General features: G+C 37.3%; 1 protein-coding gene across 8 annotated transcripts in view; it reads left to right on the top strand.

The window, feature by feature from the left end:
* The window catches only part of CCDC91 (coiled-coil domain containing 91), a 132,187-nt gene that overhangs the window by 83,867 nt on the left and 35,326 nt on the right, over positions 1-12,994 (top strand). For all 8 annotated transcript variants that reach the window (XM_051628772.1, XM_051628744.1, XM_051628782.1 and 5 more), the window contains 3 exons: positions 3,310-3,402; positions 3,583-3,651; positions 5,341-5,517. In XM_051628772.1, coding sequence (XP_051484732.1) covers positions 3,310-3,402; positions 3,583-3,651; positions 5,341-5,517 — 339 coding nt within the window. The remainder of the gene's footprint in view (positions 1-3,309; positions 3,403-3,582; positions 3,652-5,340; positions 5,518-12,994) is intronic.

The raw sequence follows: 12,994 nt of genomic DNA, 5'->3' as shown, positions 1-12,994 counted from the left end.
GATCAGTTGCGTAATCTGGACATCCATAAATCGATGGGTCCGGATGGAATGCATCCAAGGGTGCTGAGGGAGCTGGTGGAGGTCATTGCTAGTCCACTCTCCATCATCTTCGGTAAGTCATGGGTAACAGGAGAGGTGCCTGAGGACTGGAGGATAGCAAACGTCACTCCAGTCTACAAGAAGGGCAAGAAGGAGGACCCGGGTAACTATAGACCGGTCAGCCTCACCTCCATCCCTGGAAAGGTGATGGAACAACTTGTCCTTGGCACTATTTCTAGACATATCAAGGAGATGGGGGTCATCAAGAGCAGTCAACATGGTTTTACCAAGGGTAAGTCATGTTTGACTAACCTCATAGCCTTCTATGAGGAAATTACTAGGTGGACAGATGATGGTAGAGCGGTGGATGTGGTCTATCTTGATTTCAGTAAAGCATTTGACACCGTCTCCCACAGCATCCTTGTAGATAAGTTGATCAAGTATGGGTTTGATGATCAGGCAGTGAGGTGGATCAAGAACTGGTTGAAAGGAAGAAGTCAGAGAGTTGTAGTCAATGGGGCAGAATCTGGTTGGAGGTGTGTGACTAGTGGAGTCCCTCAGGGGTCGGTACTGGGACCGGTGGTGTTCAACATCTTCATCAACGACCTGGATGAGGGTACAGAATGTACCCTCAGCAAGTTTGCTGATGACACCAAGCTGGGAGGAGTGGCTGACACACCAGAAGGTTGTGCTGCCATTCAGAGAGACTTAGACAGGCTGGAGACTTGGGCAGGGAAAAACCTGCTGAAGTTTAACAAGGGCAAGTGTAGAGTTTTGCATTTGGGGAAGAAAAATGTCATGCACCAGTACAGGTTGGGGGCTGACCTGCTGGAGAGCAGTGTAGGTGAAAGGGATCTGGGGGTCCTGGTAGACAGGAGGATGACCATGAGCCAGCAATGTGCCCTTGTGGCTAAGAAGGCCAATGGCATCCTGGGGTGTATTAGAAAGGGTGTGGTTAGTAGGTCAAGAGAGGTTCTCCTCCCCCTCTATTCTGCATTGGTGAGGCCGCATCATCCTTCCCCCAGTCCCTGCCTTTGCCTTCTACAACTTGGATAGGGTGGCAAAAGCCCTTCCTGGTGAAGACTGAGGCAAAAAAGTCATTGAGTACTGCAGCCTTCTCCAGATGTGACCAGGTCTTCTGGTTCCTTCCAAAGAGGGCCCACATTTTCCCTGGTCTTCCTTTTACTGCTGATCTACCTGTAGAAGCTGTTCTTGTTACCCTGGATGTCCCTGACCAGTTTTCATTCTTTCTGGGCTTCAGCTTTGCTTACCTGATCCCTGGCAACTTGGACAATTTCTTTATTCCTCCCAGGCTACTTGTGCTTGCTTCCACCCTTTGTCGACTTTATCTTTACATCTATGTGTGTCCAGGAGCTCCTTGCTCATCCGTGCCTGCCTTCTGGCATTCTTGTTTGCCTTCGTTTTTGTTGGGATGCACTTATCCTGGGCTTGGAGGAGAAGATCCTTGAATATTGACCAGCTTTTTTGGGCCCCTCCGGGACTTTAACACTTGGTACCCTACCAAGCAGACTTGTATATTTGTACACAGTCTTCATATCTAATGGAGAAATCTGATGTTTAGTGTCAAACTGGAATTAAAAAGCTGAAAGTCTTACAGTTGAAATTTTAATCTTGCTGAACAAGTTGACTGCCATTCTGTTGTAAGTGTTCTAAACATAGAGGTGCTTTTCTCTAACAAGCTATGCTTAGAAGGTCCCTCGCTGGTTCTTGACTGAAGCAAACAAAATTTCAGTCTTTTAATTGACAATAGTAAACTTTGATTCATGACATATGTCTGTTAAAATATTCCCATGTGTCTTTTATTGTGTTATTCAAGTTAAAGTGAAATAACAGATTTGTAGTCTGTGTAGTCAGTCAAGTGAAGAGTCACGGAGATAATTTAACTAACAAAATCCATTTATTGTTTCATCTTTGAGTTACTGGGAAAAAAATAATTTCTGCAAGTGCCCTGATAGTTAAAAGCAATGTCTGAAAATACTCAGTCCACAAGAGAAGTTAGTTACACATCATTAAGTATAACCATGATGTGAATTTCACCACTCCTTCCACAGGTGTTTTCCATTAGAATATGTCTGCTCCATTTAGACCTATTTTAAGTAAATTCACAAGGAAATGCCTCTTTAAATGTTTATCCTGGAAGGGCAGATAGGTGTTTTATTTTATAAAGCCGTCTAGAAGCTTTCTATTCTATTCTTCAAATGAAAAAATATTTTTCAGAACATAGTATTGCAGTTTGGTAATGTATTTCTAGCTGGTGTTAGAGACACTTATAATTAAAACATAATAAAATTCATGAAACAGAAATTACTGTTTCTTAGAAATGCTGGTGAAAGAGGCATTTGCCTGCATAAGTGCTTGTGTAAAAAATTTATGTTCGTTATATACACTTCTGTTAATATAAAACTCTTCTGTTACACTTCTCTTTTGGTGATCTTGTAAAGTATTATTATGAGTCGATACTATACTTTAAGGTTATAATATATAATTTCTTAAATAACATGTAAGAAGGTGCAATGATTTGCTAGCAATTATCTTATGACAAATACCTGACCAATAATTTCCACTAATAAATCTTAGGCTTGGAAATCAACTTAGCTCTTACAGACAAAACCCACATATTTCAAATGCTTTACTTGGTTTAGTGAACACTAGATAAATGGGTTGTACTTAAGAGCAGTGACAGATTCTACAAATACATGTAGACTACCTGGTCACTTTATTTCAATGTTCATTTTCTCCGTGAAAAAATGTTTTGGCTTACAAGAAAATGAGAAGAAAGCAGCATTCTCTTTTGCTGTCATTTCCTGGCTTTCAAAGTTCATGGCATCACAAATGGTTGAAAAAAATAAATTTGCCTTCTGCTCTCTATACATGTAAGTAAAAGGTAGTACAAGCATAATTTAAATGCTGCAGCTGTTTACCTGAAGTTTTTAAAGGGTGGTGTTACTTGGCCCATCTTTAGAAATGTGTTAAGTGTTGCTCTTTTATATTGACTTTTTTCAACTTCTTTCCTAATACTGTTCAGACTAAGAAAAAACTATTAGATAATCAGGAAACTAAACATTTCTTATGGAATTTTTTTCATGTCATGAAATCAATTAAAGAAGTGCTGGGTATGTCATTAGTGGAATCAACCTTTTAAGTAATTTTGTAAAGCAACTGACAAACATAAGTGTCTTGGATGAGTTCTTTCTGTCTGATTTACTAACAGACTGTGGTTGCATTAATAGAAATGTTTTCTCCCAATAGCATCAGCGACTTCTCGACATTTTGGAAGCAGAGAAAGAATTGTTATCAGAAAAGATAGAAGAAGCTTTGATGCAGCAGTCACAAAAGCAGAAGGTATTGCTTTTATTTACCAAAAAAAGGGGGCCTGATCTGCAACATGGAGGTCATTGGGAATGATCCCGTGGCAGTCATTGACAGGAAGAGGAAGCTTTCTCAAGGCCTTTGACTGTTTGAAATTATTTTTAGCCACTCCTCTGTTGTGTATTGCAGTTTAATTCTTCATAACATTTACAGGAAGTACTTGAGAAATGTTTGGATGAGGAAAGACAAAGAAGTAAAGAGGCTGTGGCGGCTGCTGCAAAGGTATCTGTTTTCAAGTTGTAGACATGATGTGTGAGTTCTGTGTGTCTTGTTACAAATGCCAAGTTCAGCAACTCATTTTATAAGCAAATCTGTCAATCTCTTTGTTCTCTTCTAGCTTAAAAAAAGCTAGTCTGTAAATCACAAACATGTACGTTCTATCCTATGACTTACTCCAGATAGTCTATGTCATTTCCATCTAAGGTAGCCTCAGAATTATTTTGTCACAAGAAGTCACAATATTGGAGTTCAGTTGTTGGTGTTACTTAAAGATCTGGTCTTTCAGTTAACAACATCAGTGCATCTTGATTGGAAGAGCTAAGGTAGCGGGGTCATCTGATGATCTTAGTAAGACAATTAGCATTGTGCCTTATTTACCTTTGGTTAAATAAATATGGTAATTTTCAATGAGTAAAGAATTATTTAATAAATTGTATAAAAGTTTGGATGATATAATGAGTTTTCAATTATTTTAAGTTGCTGTTTGACTAAAAGTGAGTATGCACTTTTAAAAATATTATTTCTTCAGTCTATTTCAGTATGTAGTGCACTGGGGTTAGGACATTAATTTTCTAAGTGCTAAGCTATGTTTTATTTCTAATACTGATGTAAAGCCCAGTAGAAAATTTCAGTTGCGTGTAATGATCTGGGAAAACTAGTGATATATGTTACCTAACACGGTTAGTCTGTATTATAATCAACTCTCTAAATAACATTAAGTAACATAAGAAACATCTGTTACATGGTTGATATGTAGGGGAAAATGTGTGTATAATAAAATACCTAAATTTAATAGAGCACAATTTTATTATATTCTATAAATGTCTAAATAAATAAAAAAATCAAGTCCCACGGAATTGTAAGGAAAACAAAATATTTATAAGTGGAGGTATTTGAGGAACCCAGTAATTTTTGCCATTTATAACTTCACTTGACCAGTTTCATAATCACCAACAAAGGGCATTGGAAAGATATACAAGCTTATTAAAATGGAAGGGTGTATGGGTGTGTTTTGTGAGCCCATGTTTCTTTATTTTGAACTTCAGCCTGCCATTATTTATTTGTAGATACTATGGAATGATAAATTTGTGTCTTGCTGCTAAATATATTTGTGTGGCTCATCATGTGTAGAGCTGTCCTTTCTACTGTCAAATGTCTGTCTTCTGAAGATTTCATGTAATGGTTGAATATAAACAGTGAAAAAACCCCTAGTGAAACAGCACTTCTTGTAGAATACATAGCCAAGGAACTCTGGGAGGGAAGATGCATATATTTTAAGTATGTTTTGGCTACTTTGCCACAAAAAACCCTCAGGTTGTTTTTAGATTTTAGATACTCGTAGATAAGAGCAGAAATAACTCATATAAGGGAATCTCAAGCAGTCTAGGGAGGCCCATGAGGTACCTGCTCTTACATGGTTTCTGCTGCATGTTTTTTGTGTGTTGCCATTAAGCAAACTAGTTAAGATGTATTGTGTTCTCTATAGGTGTGAATTTAAGATCCTTGCTTGTAACATTCTGTAACTACTAAGTCCTTGTCCAGCACCTTAAGATAAATTTAAGCTCATAGTTCAGAAGTGAAAATATTCATGTCCTGTGAAGTCACATATCTCATTAGAAGAGGTAATATATACTGAGTTAGGCACTTATGTTGGTATTTTGGTCATTTATTTGTGCTTAATTTTTTTCAAAGGCTGAAAAAGAAGTAGTGCAGGAGGCTGTTCTGAAAGCAGTAGAGGAGGAGAGAAGAAAGATGGAGGAGATTCATGCAGAAGAAAGAAAAATGTGGGAAGCAGAATGTGACAGACACAAAGAGAAGATTGCTGAGGCTGTTTCAGAAGCCATGCAAGAGCAAAGGAAGCGTAATCAAGTTAGTATATTTTACCCTTCCATGCACCTACCTTGTGTATTTTATTTTTTCTTTTGAAGGTCTTCCTAATGTGGTAGATTTTCTTGTGACAGCTATCATTCATCACTGCAGCCAATTCATATTTGCAATACATAACAATCTTGTTAGTTTATCTAGACTGTGTATGGAGAGAAGTTGGCACATTCAGAAGAAAATTCCTGTGACCTTTTCAGGTATGTGTATTGACATGAGATAATTCATGCCCTCTAAATGCCTGGTTTTGTCCACTGACATCAAAAGGAACCCAAGATGACTAGCTCAGATACTGGCATTTATGTTGTAGGCAGTTTCAGTGACTTTTACTCTTCCATAGGTATAAAAAAGAAGAGATGTTGCATCTCTTTATTCTGCTGAACTTACATTATCTCTCTTAGTAAAAAGATATTTTTCTAAGACATAGAATAGGTAGAAAATTAAGAGACGCTTATAAAAATTGGAAACCTAAACCAGTAAGGAAACAGAAATGTTTCTAGAGTTACTTTTTAGAGAGATGTTTCTCTAAGGATAATTTTACCTCACTTAACACGAATTTAGAGGGACATTCCCAACATTGCTTTTAACAACTGTAGGAATTACAAATTAACAATGTTATAGTAGCAGCTAAACTACTGTTCCAAATGTTCAATTCCATAGTCTCTGATACTGGAAATATTTGGGGGGACAGCCTGTAGATTCACTGATTTCTTGGTGACATAATTGAGTGTTAAGTCTGAAGAATTTTAAACAAGGTAAGTTTAATTTGGATGTTGGAATTTGATATTACAGCTTCTTTTTTTTTTTGATGTCCTAAATAACAACAACAAGCCCTTTACAATTTTAAGTAAAATAGCATAGCACAGAAGTTTAAAAATCAGCATTTTAGAAACAGACTTCATTCCTCTTTCCTGTGTTAAACAGCATTGACTTCATACCTTATCAACTACACAAGAAGTTGTTTTTTAATACTAAACCATTCCTATACTCTGTGTTGCTTACATTCTAGTGTAAATAGAATTATTTTACCCTGTATGTATCTTCTTTACTTCTTTTGGATGTAAAGTTATCAAGTGGCAAAATGTCAGTTTTCAAGACTGTAATTTTACTGAGAAGCTTTCTGGCACTCACGCTCTTCTTTACAACAGAAAGATTAGCGGCTGACTTCAAAGCTAAATTCAAGTTGAGAGCAATTGCTGGGGCTTAGTTAGATAGAAATAATTTAGACTATCCACAATAAGAATTGTTACCAGTGGTTTAGAGGATCTATTAATAGAAGAGAGAGCAATAAAGTAGTTGTTTGCTACAGTAAAGAAAAAGACAGCAATTTTGTAGCCTGTGGAACACAGAGACATCAATAGGAGGATGACTATGGTAATGAAGTTTGAAGAGAATGCTGGTGAGTCCTGAAGATTTTTAGTGAAGGAGTCCTGCAGCTCTGTGCAAGAGGTCAGCAAGAGTTCAGTATTTATGGATTTGGGGATCATGTAAAACGTCCCCAAGGTGGGAGAGTGGCAGATTAAGTTCATGTAGTGACTCAGGGTAGGTTTACCTTCCCAGTGGAGAGTTCTGCTAGAGCTTCTTCTTGTTGATACTGCCTTTGAAGCTGTCACAAAACAGGATAATAGCAGTAGTTTAATATTCATGGATGGATTTTTTTCAGACAATGTCTTAAATATACTGAGATGTCAGTGTTTTTATGAGAAAGTATTCAGGCCTTTCAAAAGGGCAGGTTTTTCAGCTCAAGCTGTGTTCTGGTTTGGTTTGGTGGGATATTTAGTAGTGGGGGAAGAGCCTCAAGGGTGGCTCCTGTTAGAAGCTGAGAAGTTCCCCCTGCTCCAAACCCAGCCAAGGAGCCATCAGAGGGACAATAGATGCCCCTCTGCAATGAACACAGAAAAAAAAATAGAGATAAGAACTGAGAAGAGTGAGCACTTAAAGAAGGAAGAGCTGAGCTGGAGGGGGAGAGTGGTGCTGGTGGCTGGTGAGGAAGAAGGGGAAAAAGGTGCCCAAGCAGAAGTTTCCCTGCAACCTATGGCGAGATGGCAGCTGTCTCCCTGCACTCGTGGAGGAATGTGGTGGAACATTCCCTGAAGGCACCAAGAGGGGTGAACTTGGACAGTGGACTTGGATTTTGCTTCAGTGGACTCGGATTTGCTGCCTGTGGACTCTTATAGTGCAGCAGTGGAAGACCCCGGGGCCAGGGGAGGTGGCTGTTCCCGAAGCAGCCCCTGACTCTGTGGGAAGCCCAGGCTGGAGCAGCTCCGGACCTCATGGGAAGGACTCATGAAGGAGAGGTTGGTGGAGGACTCTCTGCCATGGGAGGGACCCCGTGGGGAAGCAGAGCAGGACTGTAAGGAATCCTTCTTCCTGAGGAGGAAGGAGCAGCAGGACCCACCAGCCTGTGAAGTGACTCTAAACCCCATCCCCTGTCCCCCTGTGCCGCTGGGGGGAAGGAGGGAGAGAAACCGGGAACAAAGGGATTTGGGCCTGGGAAGAAGGGAGGGCTGGGGTAACATCTGCAAGCCCTGCTTGGTGTGTGTCTGTGTCCTGGGTGTGTGATGAGTGTGAAATTAAATTATTATTTTTTCCCCAAGTTGGGTGTTTTTCCCGGGACCTTGATCGGTGAAGAACCCTCCTCTAGTTGGCCTTTGTCCTCCCCATCCCAGGAGTGTTTCTTTGTTGTCGTGTTGGGCCCAAACCACAACAAGCTCTTGTTGATCAGTTGCCGGTGTTTGACTATATAGTGGTGTACTTACTGTGTCAGTGTGTAGCACTGAGGTATTGTAGGGTTAGTTTTCCTGTAGATATCTTGCTCTTGATGTAGTCATGTGGCATTAGTTATTTCCATTTTTTTTAAATACTTAATGGCTCTGAGAGTTCAATAGTCACCAGAAAAAAAATAAAAATCTTTTTCAGTTATAATTTATAATGACTTCTCTTTTTTTATTTTTCAAATACCTAATCTGTTTTCAATTAAGGAAAATGCAGATTTTTCTGGAGACTTCCAAAATTATCTCAATGAATGGACAGCATATTTGAAGTTATGCTCTTTATTCTCTGATTAATGAGTGCAGGTTCTCTGGGGAGGATGAACTTTCATGTAGAAATTTGTTTCTTGCAGTAATTTTCACTTGTTACCTCTGCTAAGAACTTGCCTGCCTCCTTTAGGCCATTGCTGTTATAAACAGATGAGAACTACTGAAATTCTCTGACAACAATATAAGTCCTGCAAAGCTTATGTGCCAAGTGATAGCTCATATATGGAGTTAGATGTGACTTTGGTTTGGTAATGAAAACCACTTGGGACTACAAGCAGTTTGTGTGCAGACAGTGATTTTTCTGGGTAGAGCCTTCCACTCAGAGTTGTTTCTTATTTATATATATATATTTTTTTTTTTTTTACTATCAGATTTCTCATTCAAGTGCTATAACTACACTGTTGGTTTTCTTGCAATTATTGTTTAGACGACAATTCGTCAAATCAGCTCTGTGATGACCAAAAGTCAAACATACAGTCTTAACATTTTAGACAATTAATTGTAAAATTGTGGCTCAGTAACGCATAATTTAATTATTTATACTGGTTTTATAATTCTTTATGTTTCCTGGTTCAAAAGTGTCAATTGATGCTATTATTGTGTTTAGTACCAAGTAATGAAACAACTGAGTGTAGCTGAATGTAAGGTGAACATGCAAAATCATCTTTTTGGAATCAGACCTATAAAAAAGACCTTGAAAGACAGTACTGTTATTTCAGAAAGAGAACCTTCTTTCTGACTAATGTGTGATTTTGGAACATAATACTAGGAAAGAGAAGCCTGATTTGTTTTTAACAAAATCTTTCTTCTCTTAATTGGTGTTCGTCAATTCATCAGCAGAGGAATTAATCTGTGTGTCAGAAAGAAAAGGTATTTTTATATTTACTTCTCTGTCATTTACTTTATTAGTCTTGTATCACACTAGTAATTGTCATAGAAACCTAGATTAAAAATTAATTTAGTCTTCTGTAAATTAATTTGAAGATATTTGCTTTATGGATTGTTACTAAAAGAAATGAAGCATGATCCTAAAAGAAATGAAGCATGGTACTAAAGAGAAGGAATTTTCACTAATACTGTAAATCTGCAAAATTGAAAGAGAAAGGTCAGAAAGGGTCAGTGTAATCTTCTGCAAATAGATGAGGCAGCATGGCTTCCACTCGTAAGTAACTCTAGGAATAACTAATGGAAAAAACTGAAGACATTCAACATTTTATACCTTTATTTAAGATACAGATCCACTTTATAATCTATGGGGTTTAAATATATTTTTGGTCTGTGTCAGAATAAAACAGCAGAAATTCAGACCCCAGATTTGACAAGGTCCAAATAGGACCTTAAGAGAATTTGTTGTAGAAGCTTGGCTACAGTGTCAGCAGACAGTGTGAAACCTAACCAAGGACCTACAACCCTGGCCTCAAGAAAACAAATTTCTGCCAAATGACTGTAAATTAAGAACAGAGACAACACGCATAAATGTAAAATGCTGAAAAATAAAGCTAGATGAACCATTAGGGAAAAGGACACTGTCATATGCGTGAGGCAAGTGTTGGTAAACTAGATGGGGAAGATACACTTCAAAAATTGCAACACCAGTGTATATCTGTAAAATATTTAAATGATGAGAAGAAGGGGAAATAAATTCCTGTGTTGTAATGGTATTAATTTGCTGGCTTCTGCTTTGCTTTCTAGATCAGAAAATATGTTTAGGGGTTTTGATTCTTTGTTTTAAAAGAGGAATTTACTATGGACTAATTTTCTTTATAAAATAAAAAGTTTTATTTTTCACCAGTTTTTAATACATGCATTAGAAGAGCCATGAAGAACTTGGGTTATATATGAGAAGGTAATTGGAAAAAACCTTGAAGTATGCTAGTTAAAATTTCTTTGGTCAGGCCATTTTAACATAAGAATAATAAAGCTTTGAAATCACAATTCTGCTGAATCAAGCTGTTTCCCTTCATCTTCTATGTAGTTTGTTTAAAAGAAGAAAACACTAAATGTTTACTGTGCAAGGATGATACAGGTATTTTTTTAGACTTCTTGTGGCTTTTGCAAAGTGTCCAGGAAGGGGACCCATCGTGGATATAAATCTGGAAGCTTTATGCAGATTGCTTGTACTTCCTAGATATTCAGGCTTGATGAAGCTTTGTTCTAAAAAATTGTTTGTCCTCCATCAGGTAAATGTTGAGTTTGCAGATAAGGAGGTACTACTTTCAAATTAAGTTTATTTTATTAATTTAACATTGCCAGATAAAAATCTGGTGACTTGGGGACATTTTAATAAATAACTCATGATTAATAACATATGTTTTGTTATGAAATACAAAGCAGCAAAGTAAAGATAAACTTACAGTCAAAGCAGGAACTATGACATACTGAGTTCATGTTTCAGCTTAGCATACCTTCTTTTTTTTTGTTAAAGATATTGAAGGATGAAAGTAACATGAATATTGCATTTGTTTTCATGAAAGTTTGGAGTGTTCCAATGACTTGAGGTCTTCACTTAGGCATGTGAGGATTTTAATTAAATTGAAGATACTATGTGAAGCCTTACAGCACTGAAGGGATGAAACAAGATACATTACATCACCAAGGCAATGGTAAAAGTTTTCCTAGAGCACTGTCTCAAGAGTCTGTAAGGTATTAGAAGTCCAAAAAACATTTGTTGTTGTTGAGACTGACAGCATCTTCAGGTTTTAGACGTGTTATCCAGGTGCTTAGTGCTTTTATAGAAGACTAATACTACTTATTATTATCATCGTGATCATGATCATCATTATAATTATCTTCGTTTTGGTGAGGGTGGGCTTGCATTTTCAATCAGGGAGGAAAAGCTCTCTTGAAAGGAGTAGTCTTTTGATTTAAGATATTTATTTGTACAATATCATTATGATCCTTTTACAACACAATGAAGAGTCACTCATGAGCAACTCATATATTCAGCGAGCTAGATGTAGCGTGGCGTGTCTCCAGTTTTTGTTTTGTTTGCTTGGCATTTTTTTCTGTTTTTGATACATTGTATGGTGTTTTTTACATTGGCAACGGCCCTGCAGAGGGAGTTCCATATACTCAGTAGCTGTCTGTGTTGAGAGGAATGCTTGGTGAAATTCTTCTATTAGAATGTGTTTTTTTTTTCTAGAACACTTGTTTTAATAAAGAAGTGGTTGCCCTCCACATAAGGAGAAACTATTACAGGTAATTTGGCTGAAGCAGAAACACTTCCCCCATAATTAAAAATTGCAGTGAAGCTCCTGGGGTACAACTATAAACTTCTGTGAAAAAACAATAGACAGTTCTCTCCATTGTCATATTTTTTCTGCTCATTTTTACTCTTCAAAAAAACAAAAATCCAAAATCTTTGGGGATATAAGATTATGAGATCCATTCAATTTTGGATAAAATAGAAGGATCATATATTGTATTTATAATTAGTGGGCAATGCTGAGTAGCTATAGCAGTAGCTACCATAGTTATTAATTCTATCATTTGCAAAGCTCTTTGCATGGTTGTTGTTACCATTTTACAAAGCTAAATACTCAGTTACATAAATGAGGTAAAATCAGTGGGGAGAGAGACATAGCAGAAGAAGCTAAAGAAATTTTATGCACCACCATTTTTGTTTTAAAGAAAAGTTGTTAAAAGGAAAGCTGGCAGCTGCAGAGTGAGCTCTGGAAATTTAGGTTCATGTCATAGCTTGAAATTAATAACTCTCCTGAAGAGCTTGAAACAAAGAATCACCTTTGTCATTTCTTGAGGGCTTAGATTTAAAATACTGTGTAAATCTACTGTAGTTTACCCTAATTCTCAAGGGAAAAAGAGCCTGAGTTCATCATTGCCATGATACACACAGCAGATATGTTAGACTCAAGTGTTCTGAAGGCTGCAAATAATTAGGAAAAAAAAAAACGCCTTTAATTTATTAAAAGAACTAACATAAACTCTGCTTCCTCTTGGACATGAGCAAAAGCACCAAGGCAAAATGATCTTACCAGTGGGAAAGTATTTCAGGAAAACTCAGGCTGCAGTGTTTCATTCAGCCAAGCCACAACTGAGATATACTGAGATATACAAAGAACAAATATTTTTGCAAGAAAAGTTAACTGAAAGGCTTATGGAAAAAAATGTTAACTTCTCAGTAGTCTTTGCTGGGTACATCTCTAGGCATTCAAGACAACTGAATATGTTCACACTCCTGAGGGTTTGTGTGGTGGTGTTCTTTGAAGAACAATAAATTTGTAATTTATTATCTTGGAATGTGTTCATAAATTTTACTGGCAAACATCTGAAGAGTTAGAAAAAAAAAATAATTCTTCTGTACTGCATGGTCTTTAAAGGTTATTTCATGTTTTTCCAGGAGTTTATGAGTAGCAGTATGTGCCATTGTGTAGAAAGCAAAAGCAAAATGTCTAGAACACACAGTG

The sequence above is a fragment of the Apus apus genome, chromosome 1 (genome assembly GCF_020740795.1).
Source record: "Apus apus isolate bApuApu2 chromosome 1, bApuApu2.pri.cur, whole genome shotgun sequence".
Classification (NCBI taxonomy): domain Eukaryota; kingdom Metazoa; phylum Chordata; class Aves; order Apodiformes; family Apodidae; genus Apus; species Apus apus.
Note: the sequence above shows the minus strand (reverse complement) of the source record. Positions and strands in the feature narration are given on the sequence as shown.